At 42.6% G+C, this 26,736-nt stretch overlaps 1 protein-coding gene across 1 annotated transcript in view; it reads left to right on the forward strand.

The window, feature by feature from the left end:
* Window positions 1-13,490: 13,490 nt before the first annotated feature.
* The window catches only part of LOC309563348 (uncharacterized protein), a gene marked incomplete at both ends in the record, with an annotated part of 143,082 nt that continues 129,836 nt past the window's right edge, over window positions 13,491-26,736 (forward strand). Inside the window, one exon of the mRNA XM_082267741.1 lies at window positions 13,491-13,748. Within this exon, the coding sequence (XP_082123867.1) occupies window positions 13,491-13,748 (258 nt within the window). The remainder of the gene's footprint in view (window positions 13,749-26,736) is intronic.

Consider the following 26,736-nt stretch of genomic DNA (forward strand, 5'->3'; position numbering starts at 1 on the left):
TTTACATATTTACTTTTAATTAATTTCAGTATTTATTTTTGTTGCCAAACTTTTATCATGTAATAAAGAGCTGTTAAATAATGTCAAAAATGTGCATAGCTTGATCAACCAACAGAATTACCAAGATTTAATAAAGTAAAAAATAAACTTTGTAACAAATACAATAATGATTAATCAGTTCCATACCAGCGTATTATAAAATGACATCGGCAGGAACACTGTGTCGATCCGGGTTGGTGTCACATGACGTCCACCCGGATCCGCTGCTCACGGAATGTCAACAGAGACAACGGTAACTAGCTGCTACCATGTTCTCCTCCTCACACACTGATCCTGTGTGAGGAGGAGATTGCGGTAACAGCTAGTTACCGATCATAGTGCACCCTAAAACACACTGATTGCCCCCCCCAATAAAGAGGACCTGTCACTAGCCCATCAAAGTACCTGTCACTAGCCCATCAAAGTACCTGTCACCAGCCCATCAAAGTACCCGAATACCTGTCACCAGCCCATCCGAGCACCCAAGTACCTGTCACCAGCCCATCAGGTACTCTGATGACAGGTACTCGGGTACTCTGAAGGGCTGGTGACAGGTACTCGGGTACTCTGATGGGCTGGTGACAGGTAATCAGGTACTCTGATGACAGGTACTCAAAGTACCTGAGTACCTGTCACCAGAGTACCTGTCATCAGAGTACCCGAGTACCTGTCATCAGAGTACCCGAGTACCTGTCTCCAGCCCATCAGAGTACCCGAGTACCTGTCTCCAGCGCAGAGTACCTGAGTACCTCTCTGCAGCCCATCAGAGTACCCAAGAACATGTCATCAGCGTACCCAAGTCGCTAGCCCATCAGAGTACCCAAGTACCTGTTATCAGAGTACCCGAGTACCTGTCTCCAGCCCATTGGGGTATCTGAGTACCTATCTGCAGCCCAACCTGTCTTCTGCCCATCAAAGTACCCGAATACCTCTCTGCAGCCCATCATAGTACCCGAGTACCTCTCTGTGGCCCATCAGAGTACCCAAGTACCTGTCTCCAGCCCAGAGTACCCAAGTGCCTGTCTCCAGCCCAGAGTACCTGAGTACCTGTCTCCAGCCCATCAGATTACCCGAGTACCTGTCTCTAGCCCATCAGAATACCCAAGTACCTCTCTGAAGCTCATCAGAGTACCCGAGTACCTTTCTGAAGCCGATCAGAGTACCTGAGTACCTATCTGCAGCCCATGCCTCCTAGATTATGTGTTGGGGTCTTTGCTTTCCAAAATAGGGTCATTTTGTGGGTTATTCCCTTGTCCCGGTGCTCCAGGGCCTTCAAAAGTGTGATAGCTTGTAATGAAATAAAATGTGTAATTTATGCTCCTAGAACGCCTGATGGTGCTCCTTGAATTTTGGGTCTCTGTATGTGGCCAGGCTGTGACAAAGTCTCACATATGTGGTATCGCCATACTCAGGAGGAGTAGCAGAATGTATTTTGGGGTGTAATTGCAAGTACGCATATAATGTGTGTGAGAAATAACTTGTTATTATAATTTTGTGTAAAAACAAAAAAATAAATAAATAAATTATTTCTTCATTTTCCTAAGAATTGTGAGAAAAAATTACAACTTCAAAAAAACTCACCATGCCTCTTACTAAATACCCTGGAATATCAACTTTCCAAAAAGGGGTCATTTGGTGGGTATTTATACTGTCCTGACATTTCAGGGCCTCAAGAAATGAGATAGGCGGTCGGTACATCAGGTGTGATTAGGTGTGATCAATTTTCAACGATTGGCACCATAGCTTATAGACTCTATAACTTTCACACAGAGTAAATAATAACCAAAAATTTGGGTTATTTTTTTACCAAAGATATGTAGTAGTATAAATTTTGGCCCAAATTTATGAACAAAAATGACTTATTTGGAAAATTTTATAATAGAAACTAAAACAAAATGATTTTTTTTCAAAATTTTCGCTCTTTTTTCACTTATATCTCAAAAATAAAAACAACCCCAGTGGTGATTAAATACTACCAAAAGAAAGCTCTATTTGTGTGAAAAACATGATAAAAGATTTGATTGGGTACAGCGTTGCATGACTGAGTAATTATCATTCAAATTGTGAGAGCGCTGAAAGCTGAAAATTGGTCTGGGCAGGAAGGGGGTGTAACTGCTCTGTACGGAAGTGGTTAATAATACACAGCACGTTATAAATGGGAAAGATAAAACAAATTTTCCTTGATAACTGAGATCTTTGGTGATACAAGCTCAAAGGTTGTGCTCTGTGCAAACAGCAATGAGTTACTAATTGGATAATTTAAAATGTAAACTAGGGCACCAAAACATGGTGCGCCTCCATCCCTAAAGCCTGGTACACACGATAAGAAAATCCGACGAATAATCGTTATTTTTTTCTAGCTTGCTAGTCTTATATCAAAAACGAAGAGGTTACTCAACTTACAAAAATTCTGGTACAGCAGAATACAACTTCAGAAGTGATGTTATGTGTGTTGAATTGTTTTGTACGTATTCTTTAGTTTCTGAGCATGCGTAGTTTTACTCTTTAGAATTTTTTTTGAATGAAAACTGTACTAATTAACCACTTCTGGACTGCCCACCACATAAATATTGCTGCAGGGTGGCCCGGCTATGCAAAACCATACACCTTTATGTGATTTTGTGCACGTGATCTGGGGGGGGCATGCGCGTGCCCCCCTGGAGCCCCGCTACCACTGTAATTGGGCACAGCAGGAGCCAATCAAATAGACGCGATGGCCTCTGGGACCCGCAATCGTTCTGAGGAGAGGCAGAATGACAATCTGCCTATATAAACAAGGCAGACCGCCGTCCTGTCACAGAGGAAAATGGAGATCTTGTGTTTCTAAGCAGAAACACGGATCTCTGTTTTCCTCTAGTGCATCCATTCCCCACACAGTTAGCAAGCACTCCCTAGGAGAACACTTAACCCTTTGATCGCCCCTGATGTTAACCCCTTCCCAGTCAGTGTCATTAGTACAGTGACCATGCATTTTTTTTTTAGCACTGATCACTGTATTGGTGTCACCTGTCCCCAAAAAGTATCACTTAGTGTCAGATTTGTCTGCCCCAATGTTGCAGTCCTGCTAAAAATCGCTGATTGCCGCTATTTATAGTAAAAACAATTACAAAAATAAAAAGTCCATAAATCTATCCGATAGTTTGTAGACAAGATAACTTTTGCACAAACAGATCAATACACACTTATTGGGATTTTTTTTTAACCAAAAACATGTAGCAGAATACTGTACATATTGGCCTAAATTGATGAAGAAATTTGATAATTTTTATTGGATATGTTTTATAGCAGAAAGTAAAAAATATTGTTTGTTTTTTTAAAATTGCCGTTCTTTTTTTGTTTATAGCGCAAAAAAAAAATAAAAAAATGCAGAGGGGATAAAATGCCACCAAATGAAAGCTCTATTTGTGGGGAAACAAGGACATCAATTTTATTTGGGTACAGCATTGCACGACCGCACAATTGTCCGGCCGCCGACCGGCGATTACGTCATTCGGCGATTTGCAGGGGGTGCTGGGATGTATCTCATGGCATGAAATCTTGCATTATTATTATTATTATGAGTTCTGAGCTGTACTGTTTGTATTGAGGCCGTGCTCTTCCCCGCCTCCAACCTGCCTCCTCTCAGTGAACGAGGACTGAAAGCATTATATCCTCACTGAGCTCACTGAGAGGAGGCGGGGCAGAGCACGGCCGAGCACGGCCTCAATACAAACAGTACAGCTCAGGACTCCTGTGTAATAATGCAAGATTTCATGCCATGAGATACATCCCAGCACCCCCTGCGAATTGCCGAATGACGTAATCGCCGATCGGCGGCCGGAGGATGAATAAAGAAGAAAATAAGGTATTTACTAGCAAAAAAAAAAAAAGTTTCCATTGGTAAAAGTAGCTTTAAAGGGGATTACATACATCTATGTAATCCAAGTTATTAAAAATGGGTGGAACTCCACTTTAAGTTTTGGACTCTGTGGTGGACAATCCATGTGTGAAATTATGCCTCATGCTCCCTAAACCATTCTTTCACAATTTGATCCTGATAAATCCTGGCATTGTCCTCTTGGAATATGCTTGTGCCATCAGGGAAGAAAAAAATCCATTGATGGAATAACCTGGTCATTCAGTATATTAAGGTACTCCGCTGACCTCATTCTTTGGGCACATGCAGTAACTATCCAATAGGAGAGTTACTGTATGCTTAGTTTAGTTAGTTGCTTAGTTAATTCCAGGTGGCAACTTTTTTTTTTTTTTTTTTGGGCTAGGCAGTGTATATACATTCCAATTATAAATACATGATGAACGATGGACATTAAACAATTTGCATATTCCACATATAGATACATAGTTGGCAATTTGCATTTAAAAACCAAATGTGTTTCGGCCTTCTCTGTTCACTTCTTCAGGGTTGGACGCAGAACACATGTCCAGGAAATAGATTATCAGCATATAGGTTTTTGGGCACACTGATAGTATGGGCTAGTCAGATAATTTGTTTCATCACATGGTCCCCCTACTTACACATTAGCTCCAAGTAAACATGGTAGCGACTGAAAGGGAAGGTCATCAAAAACGTCTGTCCCAGGAGCTGTGAGTATATGACCCGAGGGACAAGGCACGGTAGAGGAATGGTAGGAGCACCCAGGAGTGCGAAGTGGTCCATAATGACATCCACAGTGGGTACCAAAGTATCTAAAAGAAAAAAGAAAAATATTTAAAAGGCAATCAAAAATGATAGTGTGGGATACATGACTTCTGTGTTAATTATATGTAAAAAAAAAAAAAAAAGGGGTGGGGGTGGTGAATCCTACAAAAAAAGAGAAAAATTGAAAAGAAAAAAAAACTTTGTAAACAAGTATTTATTTAATTATATATATATATATATATATATATATATATATATATATATATACACAGTATATATAGTATAATTAGGCACCACCGTAATAATATACATACTGAGACTCCAGATCTTTCGTGATCGCCACAAATTGAAAAGAGGTATCCCCAGTCCCTTTATGTTTACTTTACGTTTTTGATTACTTTTCCTTCCAGTCGCTACCATGTTTACTTTGAGCTAATTTGTAAGTATTTGTAGCATAAGTTACTTAATGTTAATCTCTACAAACATGCAGTAGTCTGCAGTAGTTTGTGTTAAATAGCCGGCAGATCCACCAGTTCCCTCTAACCCTCCCTATCCCTATGACCCTCTGACCCAATTAATTTGGCCTCTTTCACTCACACAGTTTCTGCTGCCCTCTAAATCTGCTGTGGATTACTTTCCAAGGGGTGGCAGAGCAGCAGCTCTGTAACAGTTCACAGGAAAATGTCATTTTGCGGCATTCTTTCTTTTCTAAAATGATTTTTTCTTTCTTTAAAAAAAATGTAAAAAAAAATTTTGAGCCCCCCCCCCCCCCCCTCAAATCCATATCAGATTCTTATCCTAGGGGACCGCATGAAAAAATAAATAAAACAGCTTGGAGTCCCCCCCCCCCCCCCGAAAAAAAAAAAAAAAACAACAACAGACCCCTAAGGGAAAAAGATTCATCTACACCAGTAAAGTTGGGTGAATGGTTCTGGCCAAGCAAAAGTTGGGCTTGAACATCGCCTGTATGGCGAACACCCGAATTTGCAGGGTTTTCAGAGGGTGTTCGCAATGCACTGTGCTTATGGGCGCAGTAAATAGCTGGTTTTTAAGGAGCAGGACCGGAAAGCCGACCGGGGCATCATTAACAAACGATGAGTCATCAGCTGTCAATGGGCTTCCATACTGACAGCTGAATGAAAAAAAAAAACATTGCCGGCAATAAAAAAGTGAAAAAATAAATCATGGGGGACTCCCCCTTAATCCATCCTAGGGCCTTATCCAAGCATGCAGCCCATCAGGCCAGGGAAGGGGGGGGTGAGTGTCCCTCCCCCTCTTGAACCATACCAGGCCACATACCCTCAACATGGTGGGATGTTTTGAGGCAGGATCCAAATCTGGAAGACCCCTTTAACCAGGGGACCCCCAGATCCAGACCACCCCCATATAAATGAGTATGGGGTACATTGTACCCCTACCCATTCACCATAAAAGTTTCAAAAAGTAGTAAAAACACAGAGATAATTTTTGACAATTCCTTTATAAAACAATTCCTTTATAAAAACCCCCGATGTAGATCCATCATCAACCACGATGACGATGGCACCTGACCCGAAAAAAGAAAAAAAAATGTTCCACCGTCAACTAAAGCAAACCGCCTAATGCCTGGCTTGTTGTTTGACAGTTGTTATTTAGGTAAGGGGTAGACCCACCTGGCAACATCACCTGGGTCAGTGACATCACAAGGGGGTGGTGCCACCAGGTTACATCGCCAGGTGACCCCACCCTAACCTATATAAGAACTGTCAAATGGCAAGCCAGGCTTTCGGCGGTTTGCCTTCGTTAACAGCAGAACGTTTTTTTTTTCTTCTTTCTTTGGGTCCAGCGGTGTTGTCCTAATTGACGATGGATCTACATTGGGAGACATTGTTTATTTTTATAAAAGGAATTGTCAAAAACTGCCTCCTGTTTTTATTTATTTTTACACTTTTTTGGTGAATCGGTAGGGGTACGTGCCAAATGTAATCACATGGGGGGGCAGGGTCTGGGAGCCCCCTTGCTCACCCCCCCCCCCCTTTTCTGACCTGCTGGGCTGTATGTTCGGATAAGGGTCTGGTATGGATTTCGGCGGAAGGGGGGATCCCACACCGTTTTTTCATTAAAATTCGGCATGGGGTTCCCCTTAAAATCCATACCAGGCCCGAATGGAGGGGGGGAAAGGACCCCTGCGCTGTTTTTTTTCAAAAAAAATTCTATTGCTGGCAATGGTATTGTATTGCCGGAAATTTAAATGTCATTTCGTTCATTTTTTTCTTTAAAAATATCAGTTTTGCTGCAATAGGTTCTATGCATGGTACAGATGCACCACTTTACAGGCAAACTAAGCGGATCCCCCAGGCACTATATTTGTAGGAATTTTTTGTTAATATTGTTTCATTTTAAGCATCATTAAAATCCCTGCTCCTGAAAAAACTATATTTTATAAAATTATTTTTTGCATTGCAATATGCCCCCCAGTGCAGTACTTGAGCCCCTATACCCTTTTTATGGCCAAAAACTTGCATATAAGCCTTCTAAATAAGGACTTTGGTTTTTCAAGTTTGGGTCCTATAGACTTTAACAGGGCTCGCTGTTAGGGTCAGAACATTTCCTCTGTTCGAGAGTTCTGGTGCCCATCTCTACACACCAGACCCTTATCTGTGCATGCAGCCCGGCTGTCCTGGAAATGGAGGGGGGAAGTGAGGCTATGCCCCTTCTTCTAAACTGGGCCACATGCTCCAAACATGGGGAAGGGAACCTTATAAGGGGGGACGCCCTAACAAAGCATCTTGTCCCAAAGCCCCCAGATACTTCCCCCTATGCAAATTAGTAAGAGGTATATAGTACCCCTGATTACTCATAGTACTCACAAAAAATGCAAATAGTAAATAAAACCACCGAAACTGTCACAAAGTGCTGTAATAAACAAAAAAAGATGGTCCAAATTGTAAATCCATTATTTCTCATGTTGCTTAGTAATGTAAATCCATGTCAATCACAATGAACTATGTCTGCTCACCTGTTGAAAAACAAAACGTGTCGACCTCTCAACATGTCCATTCCCAATGACTGATCACAAATAAAGACATGTCCATATTTTATCATGTGCAAAAAATGGGTGCGCTAGATGTGAGCAATGTGTGTTAAACCAAAAGGAAAAACACAATGAACAAAATACCTAATAAATATAAATATACACAGATATTATAAATAGTGCACAATGTGAACAAAAACATGCTATGGAAATATGTGCAGTCCGAAACAAGTCCAAAATGAAAAAAGGCTGAAATCTTCTTGATGGTGAATGAAGGTGAAGAAGAGGACGTGCAAACACCAAATCCCTCTTGGCACCCACGTGTAAAGAAAAGAGAGGTAATACCCTTACCAACTCAACATAATAAAACACTTGAGAAGATGATACCAGCCAGTGTAATAGATATGAAGTCCCAACCTTTCACTCTTCCACCCGATATGTGGTATATCAAAACTCTTACCAAAGGCAAGTATTTCACAGGTCAGATGGTGAGTGATAATGTTCTCCAAATCATCAGGCAAATTATCCAGACTAGCAGGCAGTGAATTTTCTTGTAAATCTTATTCTGACTCCTGTTGCTGTATGGGGGTTGGTCTCTCTCCTGTACCCCTCACACTCAGTGACAGATAGTGCCCAAAAAAGAATGGAACAGGCAATAGTGCATTACCTCTTAAACGACTTTATTAAGAAAAGGTAGAACACTTACAGTTAAGTTGAATAAATAGGCGAATGCAAATTCAATCGTTTCCGCGCTGCAGCATGGACCACTTGTGGTGATGGCGCAGGCTTCTCTCCCCGAAGCATTTTCCCTGATGAGGCAACGACTGGGAATGGAGATAGGGGCTGTGCCATCACTTAGCTTGTATTTATATTGTTAAATCTGAACACTTCCTGTTTCGTGAACTCGGGACCTGGAAGTGACTCTTACTTCCTGTCCGGAACACTTCTGGTGTTCCGTGAAAAAACCCTACCTGTGAAAATTCCCTACCCTCGTCACTTCTGGTGCACCTACGTCATGGAACAGCTGAGCAGCTTACCACTGGGCATGCTCACATATCCAGAGGGTAGGGAATTCTCACGGGTTTTTTAACGTTACACCGCATCAGCTGTTGCCACGGGTACATTAAAACATCTCCGCTGCAACATAAAATCATCTCCGCTCCTACCCCTGTCACTTCCCTGTTCTCGGCTCCTAAATGTAAAAGCGGCGGTGGGTCTATGAAAATATAAATCACGGAGCCGGGAGCTTTTAAATTTAGTAGCCGAGTTCAGGGAAGTCACAGGGGTAGGAGCGGAGATGATTTTTTATGTTGCAGCGGACATGTTTTAATGTACTCGCGGCAACAGCTGATGCGGTGTAACGTTACAAATCACTACCCCATGAAAATTCCCTACCCTCCGGAGCTGTGAGCATGCGTACTGGTAAGCTGCTCAGCTGTTCCATGACGTAGGTGCTACCCTCCTGAGCTGTGAGCATGCGCAGTGGTAAGCTGCTCAGCTGTTCCATGACGTATGGGAACAGGAAGTGACGATTGTAGGGAATTTTCACGAGGTAGGGTTTTTTAACGTTACACCGGCATACACAAATGACCCGGAAGGTAAATCTGAACACTTCCTGTTTCGTGAACTCGGGACCTAGAAGTGACGCTTACTTCCTGTCCGGATCACTTCTGGTGTACACAAATGACCCGGAAGGTAAACATCAGGTCTGTCTAAAACGACACTGAGTTGTTTACTCTGTATAATGTATTATTGTGTTCTAGGAATGACAAAGGGGCAAAATTACAAGGGGATTGCAGCAATATAGCTAAAGTATCCCCTATAATAATATGCTTATATAGGAAACCGGGATCTATATTATATTAAAATATATAAATAAGCAGTTTAATTTATTAAAAAAAAAAATTAATTACCCGATCCTGAAGTGTTAAAATTTAACATATAAATGTTTGATAAACTAAAATCATGCTGTAAACTTTAATACAAACATATAAAATCCAATATGATACATGTGGACTAATGCACACAAGAATAAAATATTATAAATATATAAAATTAAAACATGGTGTAATGTGGATTATAGTTATGAGGGTCACGAAATAAAGTTGTCCTAAATTCTATTAGGTGAGATATTAGCCTATCTGGAGGATGTGTATAGGAACTAGGTACTGATATACAGATATGATAAACAGATTAACTATTATTAATATGGGCATTTATGTCCCAATCAATATTCAGGCCCAAAGGTCGGTAACTTCTTAACTCATGTATCCAAAACGTCTCGCGTTTGGAAATGGTTCTCCTTAGGTTACTGCCCCTCCAGTGGGGGACATATTTTTCTATAGCAATCACATGGAGATTAGTGGGGTCCTTATGATGGCACTTAGCATAGTGCTGAGACACACTACGTCCCCCAAAGCCTTTTTTAATGTTGGTTATGTGCTCTCCAACTCTGATACTTAGCGTGCGAATTGTCCTACCCACATATTGGAGACCACAACTGCAGATGGGAAGATACACTACACCCTTAGTGTGACATGAAATGAAATGTTGAATTTTAAAAGTTTTCCCCGTCACATTGGATGAAAAATGGTGCGTTTTAATAGTCTTGGATTCTGAACAAATCCTGCATCTCCTACATGGAAAAAAACCCTTCATGTTACCAAACATTACAAGGGAAACAGGCCTCTCTATCGGATTTGGAGCAACTAATTCTTTTAGGCTCTGTGATCTTTTAAAGATTAATTGTGGCCTATCTGGGAGTGTAGGACCCAGAGTTTTGTCCCCTTTAAGAACTGTCCAATGTTTCTCAAGAGTTTCTTTTATCCAATGGTGGTGATGGGAAAAAGTAGTGAGAAAGGCAAATTCGTATTGCGCTTGATCTTCTTTCATCCTGTTACGTCTTTAGGAACTATCATATTGGCCTGTTTTTATTCAGCTACCGAATGAATTTCCTCTTCCAATACCAGAGTGTTATACCCTTTTTGTATAAATTTATCCTTGAGGATTTTTGCCTGTACTTTAAAATCTGTGTCGTTAGTACAGTTGCGACTGATGCGTCTAAATTGCCCCTTTGGTACTGCTTTAAGCCATGTTGCGTGATGACAACTGTCAAGAGGAATAAAACCATTCTTGCCAGTTGGCTTAAAGTAGGTTTTCGTAGTAAAACTTAAACCTTGTCTGGTAATAACCAAATCTAGAAAATTTACAGATGTCTCACTGTATTGGTATGTAAACCGTATGCCCCAGTCATTGTAGTTCAGCTGGTTCATGAATGCATGCAATGACTCTACATTTCCCTTCCATAACAAGGCGTCATCTATATATCGCCTCCAGAATATTAGCTCACTTGCTCGATCTGTATAGATATTCCGGTCCTCCCAACAAGCCATGAAAAGATTGGCGAGGCTGGGGGCAAATTTGGCCCCCATAGCCACGCCAGTCTTCTGCAAATAAAAATCCCCGCCGAAATAAAAGTAATTGTGCTCCATCCCGAATATCAATAACTCCAAAATGAAGCTCTTCTGTTTCAGCGGAATTTCGTGATTCAAATCCAAATATGTCCTGACCGCCTCATATCCCATATCATGGGGTATGATTGTGTATAAAGATGCCACGGCGGCGGTCACTAGTAACAAGTCACCTTCAATCTCTAGTTCAGTGATCTCCTTTATACATTGTGTAGTGTCTTTAAGGAAAGCTGGAGTATCCTGAATCAGGGGCTGCAGAAAAAAATCTATATATTTCCCGATGCGAGCCATCACGGAGTCAATACCACTCACGATTGGTCTACCGGGTGGCTTAAGAAGGCTCTTGTGGACCTTCGGGAGATAATAGATACTTGGGATTCTTGGAGCCAGTGGGACAAGGTATTCTTTTTCTTTTTTGTCTAAAATCCCTTCTTGGAAACCTTTTTTGATTCATTTCTCTAATTTTCTTTTGTAATTGTGGGTTGGTTCTTTTTTGAGGATTTCATAAGTTTTATTGTCTGCAAGGAAATTGTTAATTTCTTCTAAGTAATCCTCCTTTTTTTAAAAGAACAATTCCTCCACCCTTGTCTGCTGGGCGGATGATCAGGTCCTTATGATTACATAGAGTTTTTACCCCCAGCATTAAGTCACTTTGGGGACAGAACTTAAATTGTTTCTCCTCAAGATCCTTAAGGACCAAATCTCTGAACACAGTGACATTATTTTCTTGTATAATAGGAGGATTGAATAATGAAGCATTCTTCAACCTGGTATGAATGCAGGAAGAGGTTCGATACATGATACGAGATATGGTTTCTTTCGCTTGCCTTAGATAGGAAGTGTTTCTTAATTTTCAATTTTCTAACACACTTATGGACGTCTATAAACGTTTCAAATTTGTTTAGTGGCTTTTTGGGGGCATACTTAAGACCTTTGTCTAGAGTTCTTTTTTCTGCATCCATCAATTCAATCCCACTTGAAAATCCCTTGATCTTTCAACGTTTCTTTTTTCCGGGTGCCGGCTCCTCTGCACCCCCTTGTTTTTTTAGTTTTCCTTTTCCTCGTCCCTGATCTAAAAACCCCTCGGTTTGGAGCTAATTGGGGTTCTATTATCATATTCAGGGGACGAATCTCGATACTCTCTTTCGTATCGTAAAGGTTCAAATCTATTCCTACTAATTTCATAATTGGGTCTGGGGGTATAGGGAGGTTCATGATAACCACCTGTATAATCCACCGATGTTCTCCTCGGAGGTCTATAGACCTGTCTTTCAGGTGAATGGTGCCTATCATCTCTACTGTCCCAAGTGGGATCTTAATAGGAGGGATATTGGTGGTTCGAATGATTCCTTCTCTTTTTCTTGTTCCCTTTTTTATTTTGGTATTGATTAGAGTTAACTTCTGTAAGGGGTTTAAATTGAGTATTTCTCGAAGTAGATGGACCTGGAGACTGTACAACGTGCTCCCCTTTTCCATGTGGGAGATGTTCTCTTTGGGGGGAGTTCTCTAAAACCCACATGGGATGGCTTATCTTCAATGGTTTCATTTGGAGAAATGCCTGTTGATTCAGATCCTGAAACAACTTTTTCCTGAAGATTAATTTGCCATTTAAAAACTTTAGTGGCCTGGTAATCCTCCAGGTCTCTAAAGTATTTTTTTCTCTTTTTGTTTTTTTTGTTCCTCCTCCTCCATTGCTAAGATTTCTCTTAGTTCATGGTTATAAACCTTATAGGCTTCTTCTTGTATATGTGGAACAAGTTTTTCTTTGATTTCTAAAATCTCTTTGTTTAATTTCGTGACTTTCCGCTTTTTCTTTTCAATTAAAAAATTGAGCCAGCTAAGGCCAGCTCCATTTAAAAATTGGAACCACTCCAATAAGTCAGGGTCACCCTGATCGGGATATATGCACCAGAGTAGGCTTCTTGGGACCATCTTCTCCTGGAGTTATTTCTCCAGGAAAACTATGTCCCAGGAAGCGTGGAATTCTGAATTATAATATTTTATAATATAATATTTTTTAGGCGCATAAAGGTGCCTCTCAAATCAGTGGTATTGGTTAAATATTTGTCAAATAAATCTTCTACCACAATTTTATGGGTGCTATGGTATTCAAAAACATCCATAGTGATTGTTGCTGCAACCTGAGAGGTGAGTGAAAAATGTTAAAGAATGAGGTGCGCAAACAAAAAATTAATCTCCAGCAGCAACCGAAACTTTAACCTTGATATTTTATCATGACAATTTGCATGGAATGTGTACAAGAATTTTCCTCTAATAGTTCATCTGGCTATTTGTTTCTGGTATTTTCTTTTAGAAGTGAGGCTGAGAAATGTCTTCAACCCAGTTCGACAATAAACCACAGAATAAAAACTCTGCTCCCCCACCTGCCCAGTGGAACGTTCCTCCGGGTCCCCTTGGATATAATATATCTCCTAACCCTCAGATGTGGAATGCCCCTACTGCACAACAGTGGAACCCCGCTGCTCCTCAGCAATGGAACAATCCAGCAATTACTGTCATACCTCAGATGACCCAGTCACCTGTGTTCCATCAAAAATTTCTGAAGGGTAAACCAAAAGCCCTGGGGGTAAGTGTGATGAATTTTGTTTCTGTGTTTTACAAGCATATGCTCCGAAAAGATATTCAATTAATTTTGATGAATGTACTTGCCTAAACCGAGTGTTCAGGGAAATTCAATAGTAACCATATATTTGTGAATGATCTACTAGGCATTTCAATTTACACCTTCCTTGAAGATAACTTCTCTTCAATTTACTTTGTAGGCCTACTAGTGTTGGGCGATTGATTCATTGATTCACTCATATTTTCTGCTGCTCGGCAGCTAAATGCACAGTCAATATGTCATTAAGGAGTGGGGCTGGGAAGCCGGCCGCCCTCTTAACAATGAATGAATCATTAGCTGTAAGTGGGCTGAAAGAAAAAAAAACCCACGCCTGAATGAAAAAAAATAGGCATGTGGGTTGCTCCCCCTTCAAAATCCATACCAGATCTTTATCTGGGCATGCAGCCTGGCAGGCCAGGAAAGGGTTGGGGGTGAGCGAGTGCCCCCCCACCCTCTTTAACCATACCAGGCCACATGCCCTTAATGTGGGGGTCTGGGTGCTTTGGGGTGGGGGGCTCTGCAATTGCAACAGCGAGTCAATTTAAATTTAATTTGACTCATTTTTTTCTTTATATACAGTATGTCAGTTTTGCTGCAGCAGGTTCTATACATGGTACACATGTGCCAATTTAGAGGCAGACTAAGAGGACCCCCCAGGCACTATATTTAAAGGAATTTTTTTATTTATATGATGTCACTGAAAGCATCATTAAAATCAGTGTTCCTTTAAAAACAATAAAACAATAGTTTTTTTTTTTTTTTTTAAATCTTGCATTGGTACATGTCCCCCAGGGCAGTACCCAGGCCCCCATACCCTTTGTATGGACAATAACTTGCATATAAGCCTTCAAAATGGGGACTTGATTTTTCATATCCATAGGCTTCAACTTATTTAGGAACAGACAAGTAAAACTTACAGTAAGAGTAAGAATAGGTCAGCAGCCGCAGATTCGGTATAGCTCCGATACTTCCGGTCTCGGCCGTAGACCGGAAGTGATGTCACCCGTCTCTTCCCGACGCGTTGCGTCACTTAACACGTGACTTTATCAACATACTGTAAGTTTTACTTGTCTTTTCCTAAATAAATTACCCTTATATACTTCACCATTAGTACCTATTCATTTCTCTGAGTGACTGAAGGAATATTGAGAATATCTGGAGGATTACTGCCCATTAGCAAACGAGACGGCTGACATCCAATAGAAATAAAGGACATCACAGAGGCCCCAATAGAAGCCCCCACCTGTGGAGGAGGAGTATAAATCCCAGCCCAGTGATTGTTATCACAAAACGCCTTTAAAGGTGTTTTTGGAGGTGGGCGGCCATTACACCTATTAGAGGATATAGCTCACTTCTGGTGACACATTTTGGAGTTCCACGAAAGTCACTTGATTATTATGAAGAATCACGAAAGTCACCTTTTCTTTGAAGCTATTTTTTGCACATTTATTGGCACATGGACTATTATTTTTATTGATTATCACCCCACATTTATATAATTGATATATTTATTTTTTGGTAATTTTATGCCATTTCACTTATTTGATTGCTTAAGCATCATATACTGAGGATCTCTGTCATTATTGTTTTATATTGCTTCAACACTTATGTTTTTTTTCCATTGTATATGTTTTACACACTATTTTGTCAGCCACACAAAATTCTGAAGCCACACAGTTTATTTATTTGTTCCACTACTTCTATTCATCGTTATACACCCATTGGAGCCTGCATCATACCACAGCTAGGATTATGTGCCGTATCCAGTTGTACGAATATTCACATTTCTACATATTCTATATCCTGTTGGATTTATATGAACACCTAGTGAAACAAGCGCCGATTCCCCCCCTTTCTTAAAAATCCTAGCGGCTAATTAACTCATGGATTGCTTTTACAGGTGGTGAATGAGGGTCCCCCCCACTAATCCCTGGTGCCTCTCCCTTCCCAGCCTGAACAGAGGTGTTCAGAGACCAAAACGCCTCAAATGAACTTTATAGTCTAGGAGACCAGATGAGCATTTTCGTTAGGGCAGGTGTAAACATTGCCATTTTTTTCTGAAAAACATGAGATCAATGGGTTTTTTGTTTTACCTCATGCTTTGAAGGGTATATGGGGATAGGATAGAGAAGAGACCCCAGATGTCTTCTGTGTTTAGCAATAGTAGCCTTGTGGTGAGGCTACCTATAGCGCTAGCTGGTATGTATAAAACCTTAGCAGAGATCTTGTGCAAAAAAAAAAAAAATATATATATATATATATGGTATGTATGTGGTAAAATTTGTGACCAATGAAAGCCGTAAGTGCAACCTTTAGGGCTTGTGCATTGTAAACAATATAATGACTGCTTCACACCATAAAATGCATCTAATTCATTAACGGGAAAGTAAATAATAATATAAATAATATAAAATCTATATAAATTCCATACAATAGTGCAAATAGTGAATTGATAAATATTTATAATAGTGGTATTTAAAGTGCATGTGGCTCAAAATTGCTAGATCAAGTCCATATATTGTGACTGTAGTGACAAAGTTCAAAATAGTAGATTTATTGTGCAAAGTATGCTCATCCAACGCATAGAGGTGCAAGTGCTCAATGTGGAAATGTTTTTCGGTCCACTCTGTGACAATAATGTGGCTCTTATTCCTCTCCACCGTGGTAAGGTAAGGGTAGGTCACTTACCAGATAGAGCTGGTCTTGTGTGCCTTATAGCACCAAGATCAATAGTGCTTAAATAGAACCCAGGCTAATGTGGATCCTCTCGTGGCACTCCAGTAGAGGGATGGATGGGATGGTATGATTCCTCCTCTCCTCTCACCTCATCAGATGTGGGGCCAGGATGTAGAAAAAAAAAGAGAAAGGTGCTCCAGATAGAGTAGTAATTAAAATTATTTTTTTCCTATTCCATGGGTAAAATGATTAAAAGTAAGTACAAACAATGGCAAGTATTACATGAAAAAAATGGGCCGCCTGTGACTTGTGTGTGTGCTAGCACCAGCTAGCTGCAGAGTGGCGAGCGGGATTGCGTTCCACCAGCCGTCACACGTCACGACGTGCGTTCCCCCTATGAACTAAATGAAAATTTAAAAGTATACTCTCCTGTAAGCTATAAACATAATTGTAGCTTTATAAACATGAATGTTTCAATAATAAATATGCAATAGGTAGAACATTTCTACATCCCCCTATGAATTAAATTAATGTTTAAAAATAAATATAAATGCTCAAAAAATACACTACATATACAGTAATACATTCATGTGTATCCCCTGTGTTATAATAATATGCACAGCCCCTATGTTAAGACATAATGTGATAATAGAATTTGTGTGTAGTACCTTTGTTGGTATTTTCTCTGACCCAGGCCTTTAAAGACTAAAATACGAAAAAAAAATATATATAAAAATACCTAAAAATATAAAAAAATATATAGAAAGTGGGTCCTAGTTGTGAATATTTGAAGTTAATATATATTTGGTTTTGTGATATTATAAGGTGGCGAATTGGCTTATGTCTGAGTGACATGTGGTGTTTGACATAATTATACAAATTCCTAATACCCATTAATATTGCATGTAAGAAAATGGAACTATCTATTAATGGCTTGGTGTTAAGCTTGTCTGGAGCATGGCTCTCTAGGGATTGGATATAAAGCAATTTACGTCCATATCTATGTTCATTCCCCTTGGTTGTAAAGTGCAGAGTTGGTATATCCATCTTGATTCATTTTGTGAAACCGCAATTCTCATGTTTTTTCCCCTCCAATTGGGTTCTATCTTATCGATTCCACAGAAAGTCAGCAGGCTCATATCTTTATTGTGTACCAGTCCAAAGTGATTAGATACACTGTGGTATCTAAATCCCTTCTTGATATTATCAATATGTTCCCCCAAACGTGTCTTGAGTTGTCTTGTAGTGCGTACGGCATATTGTAATTAGCATGGGCAAGTAAGTAGATAGGTTACGTGGGTGCTTTGGCAGGTTATTAAATTCTTCATTTTATATGTTTGATTAGTAACATTAGATGTATAGAAGATTTATAGATGACATCTTCATCATCTGGACAGGATCAGAGGACACCCTGAGAAAAAATTTCCAAGAAATAAATATTAACAACTATCACATAAAATTCACTGGAACATGGAATAAAAAGAGGTAAACTTCTTGGACCTCACAATACAACAAAACGAAGAAGGATTATCCACCAGAACCCACTTTAAAACCACTGATAGAAACAGCTACATTCCAACTCACAGCTGCCACCATCCTAATTCAAGGAATCCCAAAAGGTCAAATGATGTGACTAAAACGCAACTGTGGGATTCCAGAGATACTGGAGGAACAAACAAAAATTCTGATGACAAGATTCCAGGAAAAAAGCAAAAGATACAAAACAAGTGAACTTGAAAGAGTAAGGGAGGAAGTAAAAAGTATAGACAGAAGAAAATGACTGGAAGATAAACCCAAGGAAAATAAGGACCATGCACTAGCGTTTATCACCAACTATAACACCAGATACAGGGAAGTAGAACATTGGCCCATACTCTTGCGTAAACATTGGCCCATACTCTTAAGAGACGAAAAACTAAGGGGAATATTACCTGAACGCCCTAGATTTGTATATCATAGGTGCAGTGGTCCTCAACTCTGGTCCTCAGGGCCCACTAACAGGCCAGATTTTATGTATTAACTTGGGGAGATGCAGACTAGAATACTGCAATCATTGAGCAGCAAATTATATCACCTGGGATGGATTTCAGTTATCTTGCAAACCTGGCCTGTTAGTGGGCCCTGAGGACCAGGGTTGAGGACCACTGTCATAGGGGACCGAATTTGAGGGGAATATTACCTGAACGCCCTAAATTTGTATATCATAGGGAACCGAATTTGAGGGATAAACTGGTTAAGAACATTCCAGACCCCCCAAAAAAACTGAGCACCTTCCTAGACCTAAAAGGGTTCTATACATTTGGAAGGTGAAAACCCTGCAGGACTGTAAAAACCAGGAAACACAGAACTTTGGAGTTCAAATCTAACGTTACTAATCAAACATATAAAGTTAAGAACTTAATAACCTGCCAAAGCACCCACGTAACCTATCTACTTACTTGCCCATGCTAATTAAAATATGTGGGACACACTACAAGACAACTCGGCGGGTTCGGCCGAACTTTAAAAAAAAGTCCGGGTCCGTGTCCCGGACTTTTGCCGAACTTTTCCCGGACACCGAACCCCATTGAAGTCAATGGGGACCCGAACTTTCAGGCACTAAAATGGCTCTAAAACACCAATGGAAAGGGCTAGAGTGCTGCAAATGGCAGCAAAACATAGTTAAGAGCATGGTGAGTGCTCTGCAAACAAATGTGGATAGGGAAATAACTTAAAACAACCAAAAAAAAACAGAAAAATAAAACAATGTTCTTCATCTCTGAAGGACGAGGCCCATATGGAGTAGGAGGGAGGTTGAGGTGGTGGTGGATGTGGCGGTGTCATAGGCGTGCGCACAGGGTGTGCCGGGTGTACCTGGGCACACCCTAATCACCTAGGGCACATAGCATTATCGCTCTGTTTGCCAGTGAGGAGATGGGAAAGATCTCCCTCGGACCTGCTCTGCTCTATTTCTCTTTGCCTACATGTACATGGCCCTGATACATTACTCTCCCTGTTGGCAAACACATGCATGTGTATTTAAACTTTGGGGTGCACAACCTAATGCAATAGGCTGCGCACACCTATGGGCGGTGTAGGTGGAAGCGGCGGTGGAGGAGGACCAGGGCCGGATTAAGAGCATCATGGGCTTGGTGCTGAGGATTTTGAAGGGCCTTAAGGGCCGTGCCTTGGCATGCACCCAGAGGAGGAAGGGTGCAGCCATGCATGCATAATTCAACATGGGATGCTGTCTCTGAAGCCCATAAACACATCCATGCATCGGCAACTGTCCCTCCTTGTCCGGCCTTTGTGCAGTGTGGGGAGGTTCTGAGGGAGCTGCCTGGGGAAGCGAGCATAGAAGCCAGACTTCTGTGTTAACAAGTGACAGAAGAGCGGTAACAGTGAATATGGCCAACCCGGGGCCTATATAAAGGTAGGGGCCTGGAGCTGCAGCTCCAATAGCCCCTACGTTAATCTGGCCCTGAGGAGGAGGACGAGGTAGCCAACACTGCTTCTTTTCAGAAATTTTAAATGAGGGTACACCCCAAAAGAGTGAGAAAGAGCAAAAATAGAACAATGGCTGGGTAAGGTCGGTATCCATCGCTATTCTGCACAAGGTACGGAAAAGTCCCGTGGGATCCATGCCTGGTTCATTTTAATGAACGTGAGCTTGTCCACATTGTCTCTGGACAGGCGGCTGCACTTGTCTGTGATAACGCCCCCAGCCGTGCTAAATACCCGTTCAGATAATACACTGGCTGCAGGGCACGCCAGCACCTCCAAGGTGTAAAGGGCAAGCTCAGGCCATGTGCCCAACTTGGAGACCCAGAAGTTGAAGGGGGCAGACCCGTCATTCAGTACGTCTAGGCGTGTGCACACATACTGCTCCACCATGTTGGTGAAATGCTGCCTCCTGCTAAGACGTTCCATATGAGCTGCTGGTGCTGCTGTTTGTTGTGGCGTGCTGACAAAGCTTTTCCACATTTCGGCCATGCTAACCCTGCCTTCTGAGGTGCTGGCGGTGCCCTGGTTGCGTTGGTGACCTCTTCCTCCTCCTCCTCCTCCTGCCTTGTGCTTCCACTGTGGTCCCGCTGTCAGGTGGGAATGCCAGCAGCATTGCGTCTACCAGCGTGCGCTTGTACTCGCGCATCTTGCGATCGCGCTCCAGTGAGTGAATTAAGAACGGTACGTTGTCCTTGTAACGGGGATCCAGCAGCGTGGCCACCCAGTAATCAGCACAAGTTAGAATGTGGGCAACTCGGCAGTCGTTGTGGAGACACTGCAGCATGTAATCGCTCATGTGTGCCAGGCTGCCCAGAGGCAACGAAAGGCTGTCCTCTGTGGGAGGTGTATCGTCTGTGTCCTCTGTATCCCCCCAGCCATGCACCAGTGATGGCCATGAGCTGGCCTGGGTGCCACCCTGCTGTGAACATGGTTCCATCTCCTCCTCCAGCTCCTCCTCCTCATCCTCCAGAACTGTGCCCCTGCTGGACAATTGTGTCCCTGGCGTTTGTGTGTGCAGGAACCCACCCTCGGAGCCCCTTGCGAATGACTGCCCTGAAAGCCTTGGAAATGTTACCTCTTCATCCTCCTCCTCCTCCTCCTCCTCCTCCTCATCCTGTGCCACATCCTCTTCCATCATCGCCCGAATTGTTTTTTCAAGGAGGCATAGAAGTGGGATAGTTAAGCTGACAAAAGCGTCATCGGCACTGGCCATGTTGGTGGAGTACTCAAAACAACGCAACAAGGCACACAGGTCTCGCATGGAGGCCCAGTTATTGGTGGTGAAGTGGTGCTGTTCCGCAGAGCGACTCACGCGTGCGTGCTGCAGCTGAAACTCCACTATGGCCTGCTGCTGCTCGCACAGTCTTTCCAGCATGTGCAAGGTGGAGTTCCACCTTGTGGGCACGTCACATATGAGGCGGTGAGCGGGAAGGCCGAAGTTACGCTGCAGCGCTGACAGGCGAGCAGCAGCAGGGTTAGAACGCCGAAAGTGCGCACAGACGGCCCGCACTTTCTGCAGCAGCTCTGACATATCGGGGTAGTTTTTAAGGAACCTCTGCACCACCAAATTCAGCACATGCGCCAGGCAAGGGATGTGCGTCAAACCGGCTAGGCCCAGAGCTGCTATGAGATTTCGCCCGTTATCGCACACCACCAGGCCGGGCTTGAGGCTCGCTGGCAGCAACCACTCATTTGTCTGCTGTTCCATGCTCCTCCACAACTCCTGCGTGGTGTGTGGTTTTTCCCCCAAACAGGCACGTTTTAGAACTGCCTGCTGTCGTTTACTCCTGGCTGAAGTTGGTGGTGAAGGTGTTACACTGTCCGGATGAGGCGGCGGTAGAGGATGAGGAAGCGGAGTAGGAGGAGTTAGGAACAGGAGGCAAACTGAAGCGCCCTGCAATCCTCGGTGGTGGAAGGACATGCGCGAAATTGCTATCCGCCTCAGGCCCATCAGCCACTGCATTTACCCAGTGTGCCGTTAGGGAGATATAACGCCCCTGACCGTGCTTACTGGTCCACGTATCGGTAGTTAGGTGGACCTTGGCACAGATGGCGTTGCGCAGTGCACACCTGATTTTTTCCCCCACTTGGTTGTGCAGGGAAGGGATGGCTTGCCTGGAAAAGTAGTGGCGGCTGGGCACGACGTACTGTGGGACAGCCACCGACATAAGGTTTTTAAAACTGTGCGTCTCCACCAGACGGAATGACAGCATTTCAAAGGCCAATAATTTTGAAATGCTGGCATTCAGGGCCAGGGATCGCGGGTGGGTAGGGGGGTACTTCCTCTTCCTCTCAAGTGTTTGGGAGATGGAAAGCTGAACGCTTCCACGGGACATTGTGGAGATGGTTGGTGACCCAGGTGGTGGTGTTGCTGACAGATCCTCTGTTTGCGGGGTGGCAGGTGCCGGTATCACTACAGATGTGGCTGGAGCGGCCGAGACTGCAGCAGAAGAGGAAGCAGGATGAGCCAGAGACGTTTCTTGGTTTTGAAGGTGTCTACTCCACTGCAGCTCGTGCTTTGCACTTAGATGCCTGATCATGCAGGTTGTGCTCAGGTTGAGAAGGTTTATGCCTCGCTTCAGGCTCTGATTGCACAGGGTGCAAACCACTCGTGTCCTGTCATCAGCACATTTTCTAAAGAACTTCCACGCTAGAGAACTCCTTTGAGCTGGCTTTGGTGCGCTTGTTCCCTTGCTGCGTTGGGCAGTAGCAGGCGTACTGTCTAGGGAACGTCCGCTCCGCTTCTGCACCCTGCTCCCTCTTCTGCTGTGCTGGTTGCTCTGTGTGACCACCGACTCTTCCTCCAAACTACTCAGGTCACCTGCATGACCTCATCGTCCTCCACATCATCTTCCACCCAGTCTTCACCCCTGCCCTCCTTGTCGGTCTCCACAATTCTGAACGCTGCAGCAGTTGGCGACTGCGTTTCGTCATCATCGGAGACGTGCTGCGATGGTCCTTGCATGTACTCATCTTGAGAAATAAGTGGTTGGGCATCGCTGCACTCAATCTCTTCCACTTCTGGGGCAGGGCTAGGTGGATGGCCCTGGGAAACCCTGCTGACAGAGTCCTCAAAAAGAAGAAGAGACTGCTGTATGGCTTGGGGCTCAGACTGCTTGCCTGATTTGCAAGGGGGTGAGGTGAAAGACGGTTGGACATCGGCTGCAGGTGCCAACTCTGACCTTTCTGCAGTAGACTGGGTGGGAGACAATGTGAAGGAACTGGAGGCACTGTCAGCAGCAAACCAATCTACTATCGCCTCTACTTGTTCTGGCCTCATCACTTCTAGAGGCCTATGATGCCCTACCAAATACTGCTGCAGGTTCTGTCGCCTACTAACACTTGAGGAAGGTGTTTCACTTGTGCGTGTAGCTGGCACAGATCGACCACGTCCTCTCCTTGCAACAGGAGCTCTACCAGCAGCACCACAACCCAGGCCACGGCCCCTATTTGACGGTCTCCTCATATTTCTGTAATTTATGATCTTGCCCTAGAAAGGTGTTTATTGAATAGCGGAACAAAACAACAACAGTATCGCACGGGTGTATCTCACAGTCAAATATGCAAACTATGCCGCAATTTAATGTTTTTTTACCCCAAAAGGGTGTATATTGAATAGCGGAATAGGAAAAAGAATAAAAAACGGTGTAGCTCACACGTACAAACACAGACTAGGCCCCGATTAAAATTTTTTGTACCCTAAAGGGAGGATGAGGAAGAGGAGTAGGAGGAGTTGGGAACAGGAGGCAAACTGAAGGGCCCTGCAATCCTTGGCGGTGGAAGGAGATGCACCAAACAAATTTAAAAGGTGTATCTCACACGTACCGATACAGACTATGCCGTAATTTAATTTTCTTACACTTCAAAAGGGTGTATATTGAATAGCGGAATAGGAAAAATGTTATAATACGGTGTATCTCACACGTACAAACACAGACTAGGCCCCGATTACAATTTTTTGTACCCTAAAGGCAGGATGAGGAGTAGGAGGAGTTGGGAACAGGAGGCAAACTGAAGCGCCCTGCAATCCTCGGCGGTAGAAGGAGATGCGCCAAACAAATTTAAAAAGGTGTATCTCACATGTACCGATACAGACTATCCCGCAATTTAATTTTTTACACTCAAACAGGGTGTATATTGAATAGCGGAATAGGACAAATTTTACAAAACGGTGTATCTCACACGTACAAACACAATCTAGGCCCCGATTACAATTTTTTGTACCCTAAAGGCAGGATGAGGAGTAGGAGGAGTTCGGAACAGGCAGGAGGCAGACTGAAGCACCCTCAAATCCTCGGCAGTATGAGATGCGCCCCAAAAATTGGAAATGTGTATCTCACACGTACCGACACAGACTATCCCGCAATTTAATTGTTTATACCCAAAGGTTTTTATTGAATAGCGAAATAGAAAATATGATCAAAAAAAGTGTATGTATCTCACACGTACACAACCAGACTAGGCCCCAATTACTATTTTTTGTACCCCTAAAAGGCAGGATGAGGAGTAGGAGGAGTTTGGAACCTCGGCACCTACCTGACACACTGTCACCCACCTTTTCTTTCTTTTCCATTATGTCTCCTCTTTTCTTATTCACTCTTTGTTATCTTGGCAGCACTATTCCTTCTTACACCGGCCCTCTCCATTGTGAGTATTCCATACTCCGTCAAGTTCTCACTACTTTATTGAATTTTGCAATTCAAACCACAATGCTATGGCATATGTTAACAACAGTGTTCTTTTATAGATATACTTCGAATTATTGATCTCTGAGGAAGGGAGATGTTACTCCCGAATAGCGTCAGTCCACGATGATATATACTATTTTTACTGTTATGTCAACTCAACACATTATTTATGTCTTATCTGTAATTGAGTGGCTACATCAAGATGTTTTCCAATATGTGATTTAATTTTGCCTGTGTTGTACAATATTGTAACTATAGCCTTTGAGCTACGTCATGTGCCACGGAGCACATGTTATGTATTTGTATTTTTACAACCTGTGCATACTTTGCAATAAAACCAATATTGCTTTTACTAATTGTGTACTCAATTCCTCTCCAGCCTCCAAACACACCTCACACAAAGTCCCGCGGGCCAATTTCTCTTGTTTGTATGCATAATTTGGAATGGAGGAGTGTTTTGGTGGGAACCAGATCATTGCCCTTTTGAGGAGTTTGGAACAGGCAGCACCCTCAAATCTTCAGAAGTATGACATGAACCCCAAAAATTGGAAAGGTGTATCTCACACGTACCAACACAGACTATCCCGCAATTTAATTGTTTATACCCAAAGGTTTTTATTGAATAGCGGAATAGAAAATATGATCAAAAAAAGTGTATGTATCTCACACGTACAGAACCAGACTAGGCCCCAATTACTATTTTTTGTACCCCTAAAAGGCAGGATGAGGAGTAGGAGGAGTTTGGAACAGGCAGCACCCTCAAATCTTCAGAAGTATGAGATGAACCCCAAAAATTGGAAAGGTGTATCTCACACGTACCAACACAGACTATCCCGCAATTTAATTGTTTATACCCAAAGGTTTTTATTGAATAGCAGAATAGAAAATATGATCAAAAAAAGTGTATGTATCTCACACGTACACAACCAGACTAGGCCCCAATTACTATTTTTTGTACCCCTAAAGGCAGGATGAGGAGTAGGAGGAGTACGGAACAGGCAGCACCCTCAAATCTTCAGAAGTATGAGATGAACCCCAAAAATTGTAAAGGTGTATCTCACACGTACCAACACAGACTATCCCGCAATTTAATTGTTTATACCCAAAGGTTTTTATTGAATAGCGGAATAGAAAATATGATATAAAATTGGTGTGATTTATCAATAGCACATGTGAACAGCAGTGTCTTATCATTCAGCTCTGCTGCAGGCCACAATTTAATTTTTTTAACCCAAGGCTGTATATTGAATAGTGGAATAGAAAAAAGTGTATGATTTTTGAAACCACTCAATAATAGCACATGTGAACACTGAACACAGCAGTGTATGATCAGAGTCAGCACAGCACAGCTGAAGGAAAAACGCTGCACACAGTGACTGATAGAAAAATACTTTTCTCCCTCCTCCTCAGTGGGCAAAAAAGATTGTGTTCACTGCACTCCACACACAGCAAAATCGATGTGGACCACTGACACCAGCCTATCTCCAGCCTCTCCCTAAAAGGATTGATAAGATCGGTCACTGCAAACCCCCCCACACAGCAATATCGATTGTAGAACACACTGTCTGACCCTAAAAATCAGCAGCCTCTCCCTAAAAGGATTGATAAGATCGGTCACTGCAAACCCCACCCAGCAATATCGATTGTAGAACACACTGTCTGACCCTAAAAATCAGCAGCCTCTCCCTAAAAGGATTGATAAGATCGGTCACTGCAAACCCCACCCAGCAATATCGATTGTAGAACACACTGTCTGACCCTAAAAATCAGCAGCCTCTCCCTAAAAGGATTGATAAGATCGGTCACTGCAAACCCCACCCAGCAATATCGATTGTAGAACACACTGTCTGACCCTAAAAATCAGCAGCCTCTCCCTAAAAGGATTGATAAGATCGGTCACTGCAAAATCGATTGTAGAAAACTGACCCTAAAAATCAGCAGCCTCTCCCTAAAATGCCCTACAACTCGCCCTGCCTAACACACTCCGACCTGTCCTTCAATTCTATCCAGACACAAATGGTTTTTGCCTATCTGTCCCTAATCAGCAGCCAGCACGTATGATGTGTGCTCTGTCCCTGAACTAACACAGCAGAATGACGCAGCGG

The sequence above is a fragment of the Pelophylax lessonae genome (genome assembly GCF_965119305.1).
Source record: "Pelophylax lessonae genome assembly, chromosome: 9".
In the NCBI taxonomy this organism is placed as follows: Eukaryota; Metazoa; Chordata; class Amphibia; order Anura; family Ranidae; genus Pelophylax; species Pelophylax lessonae.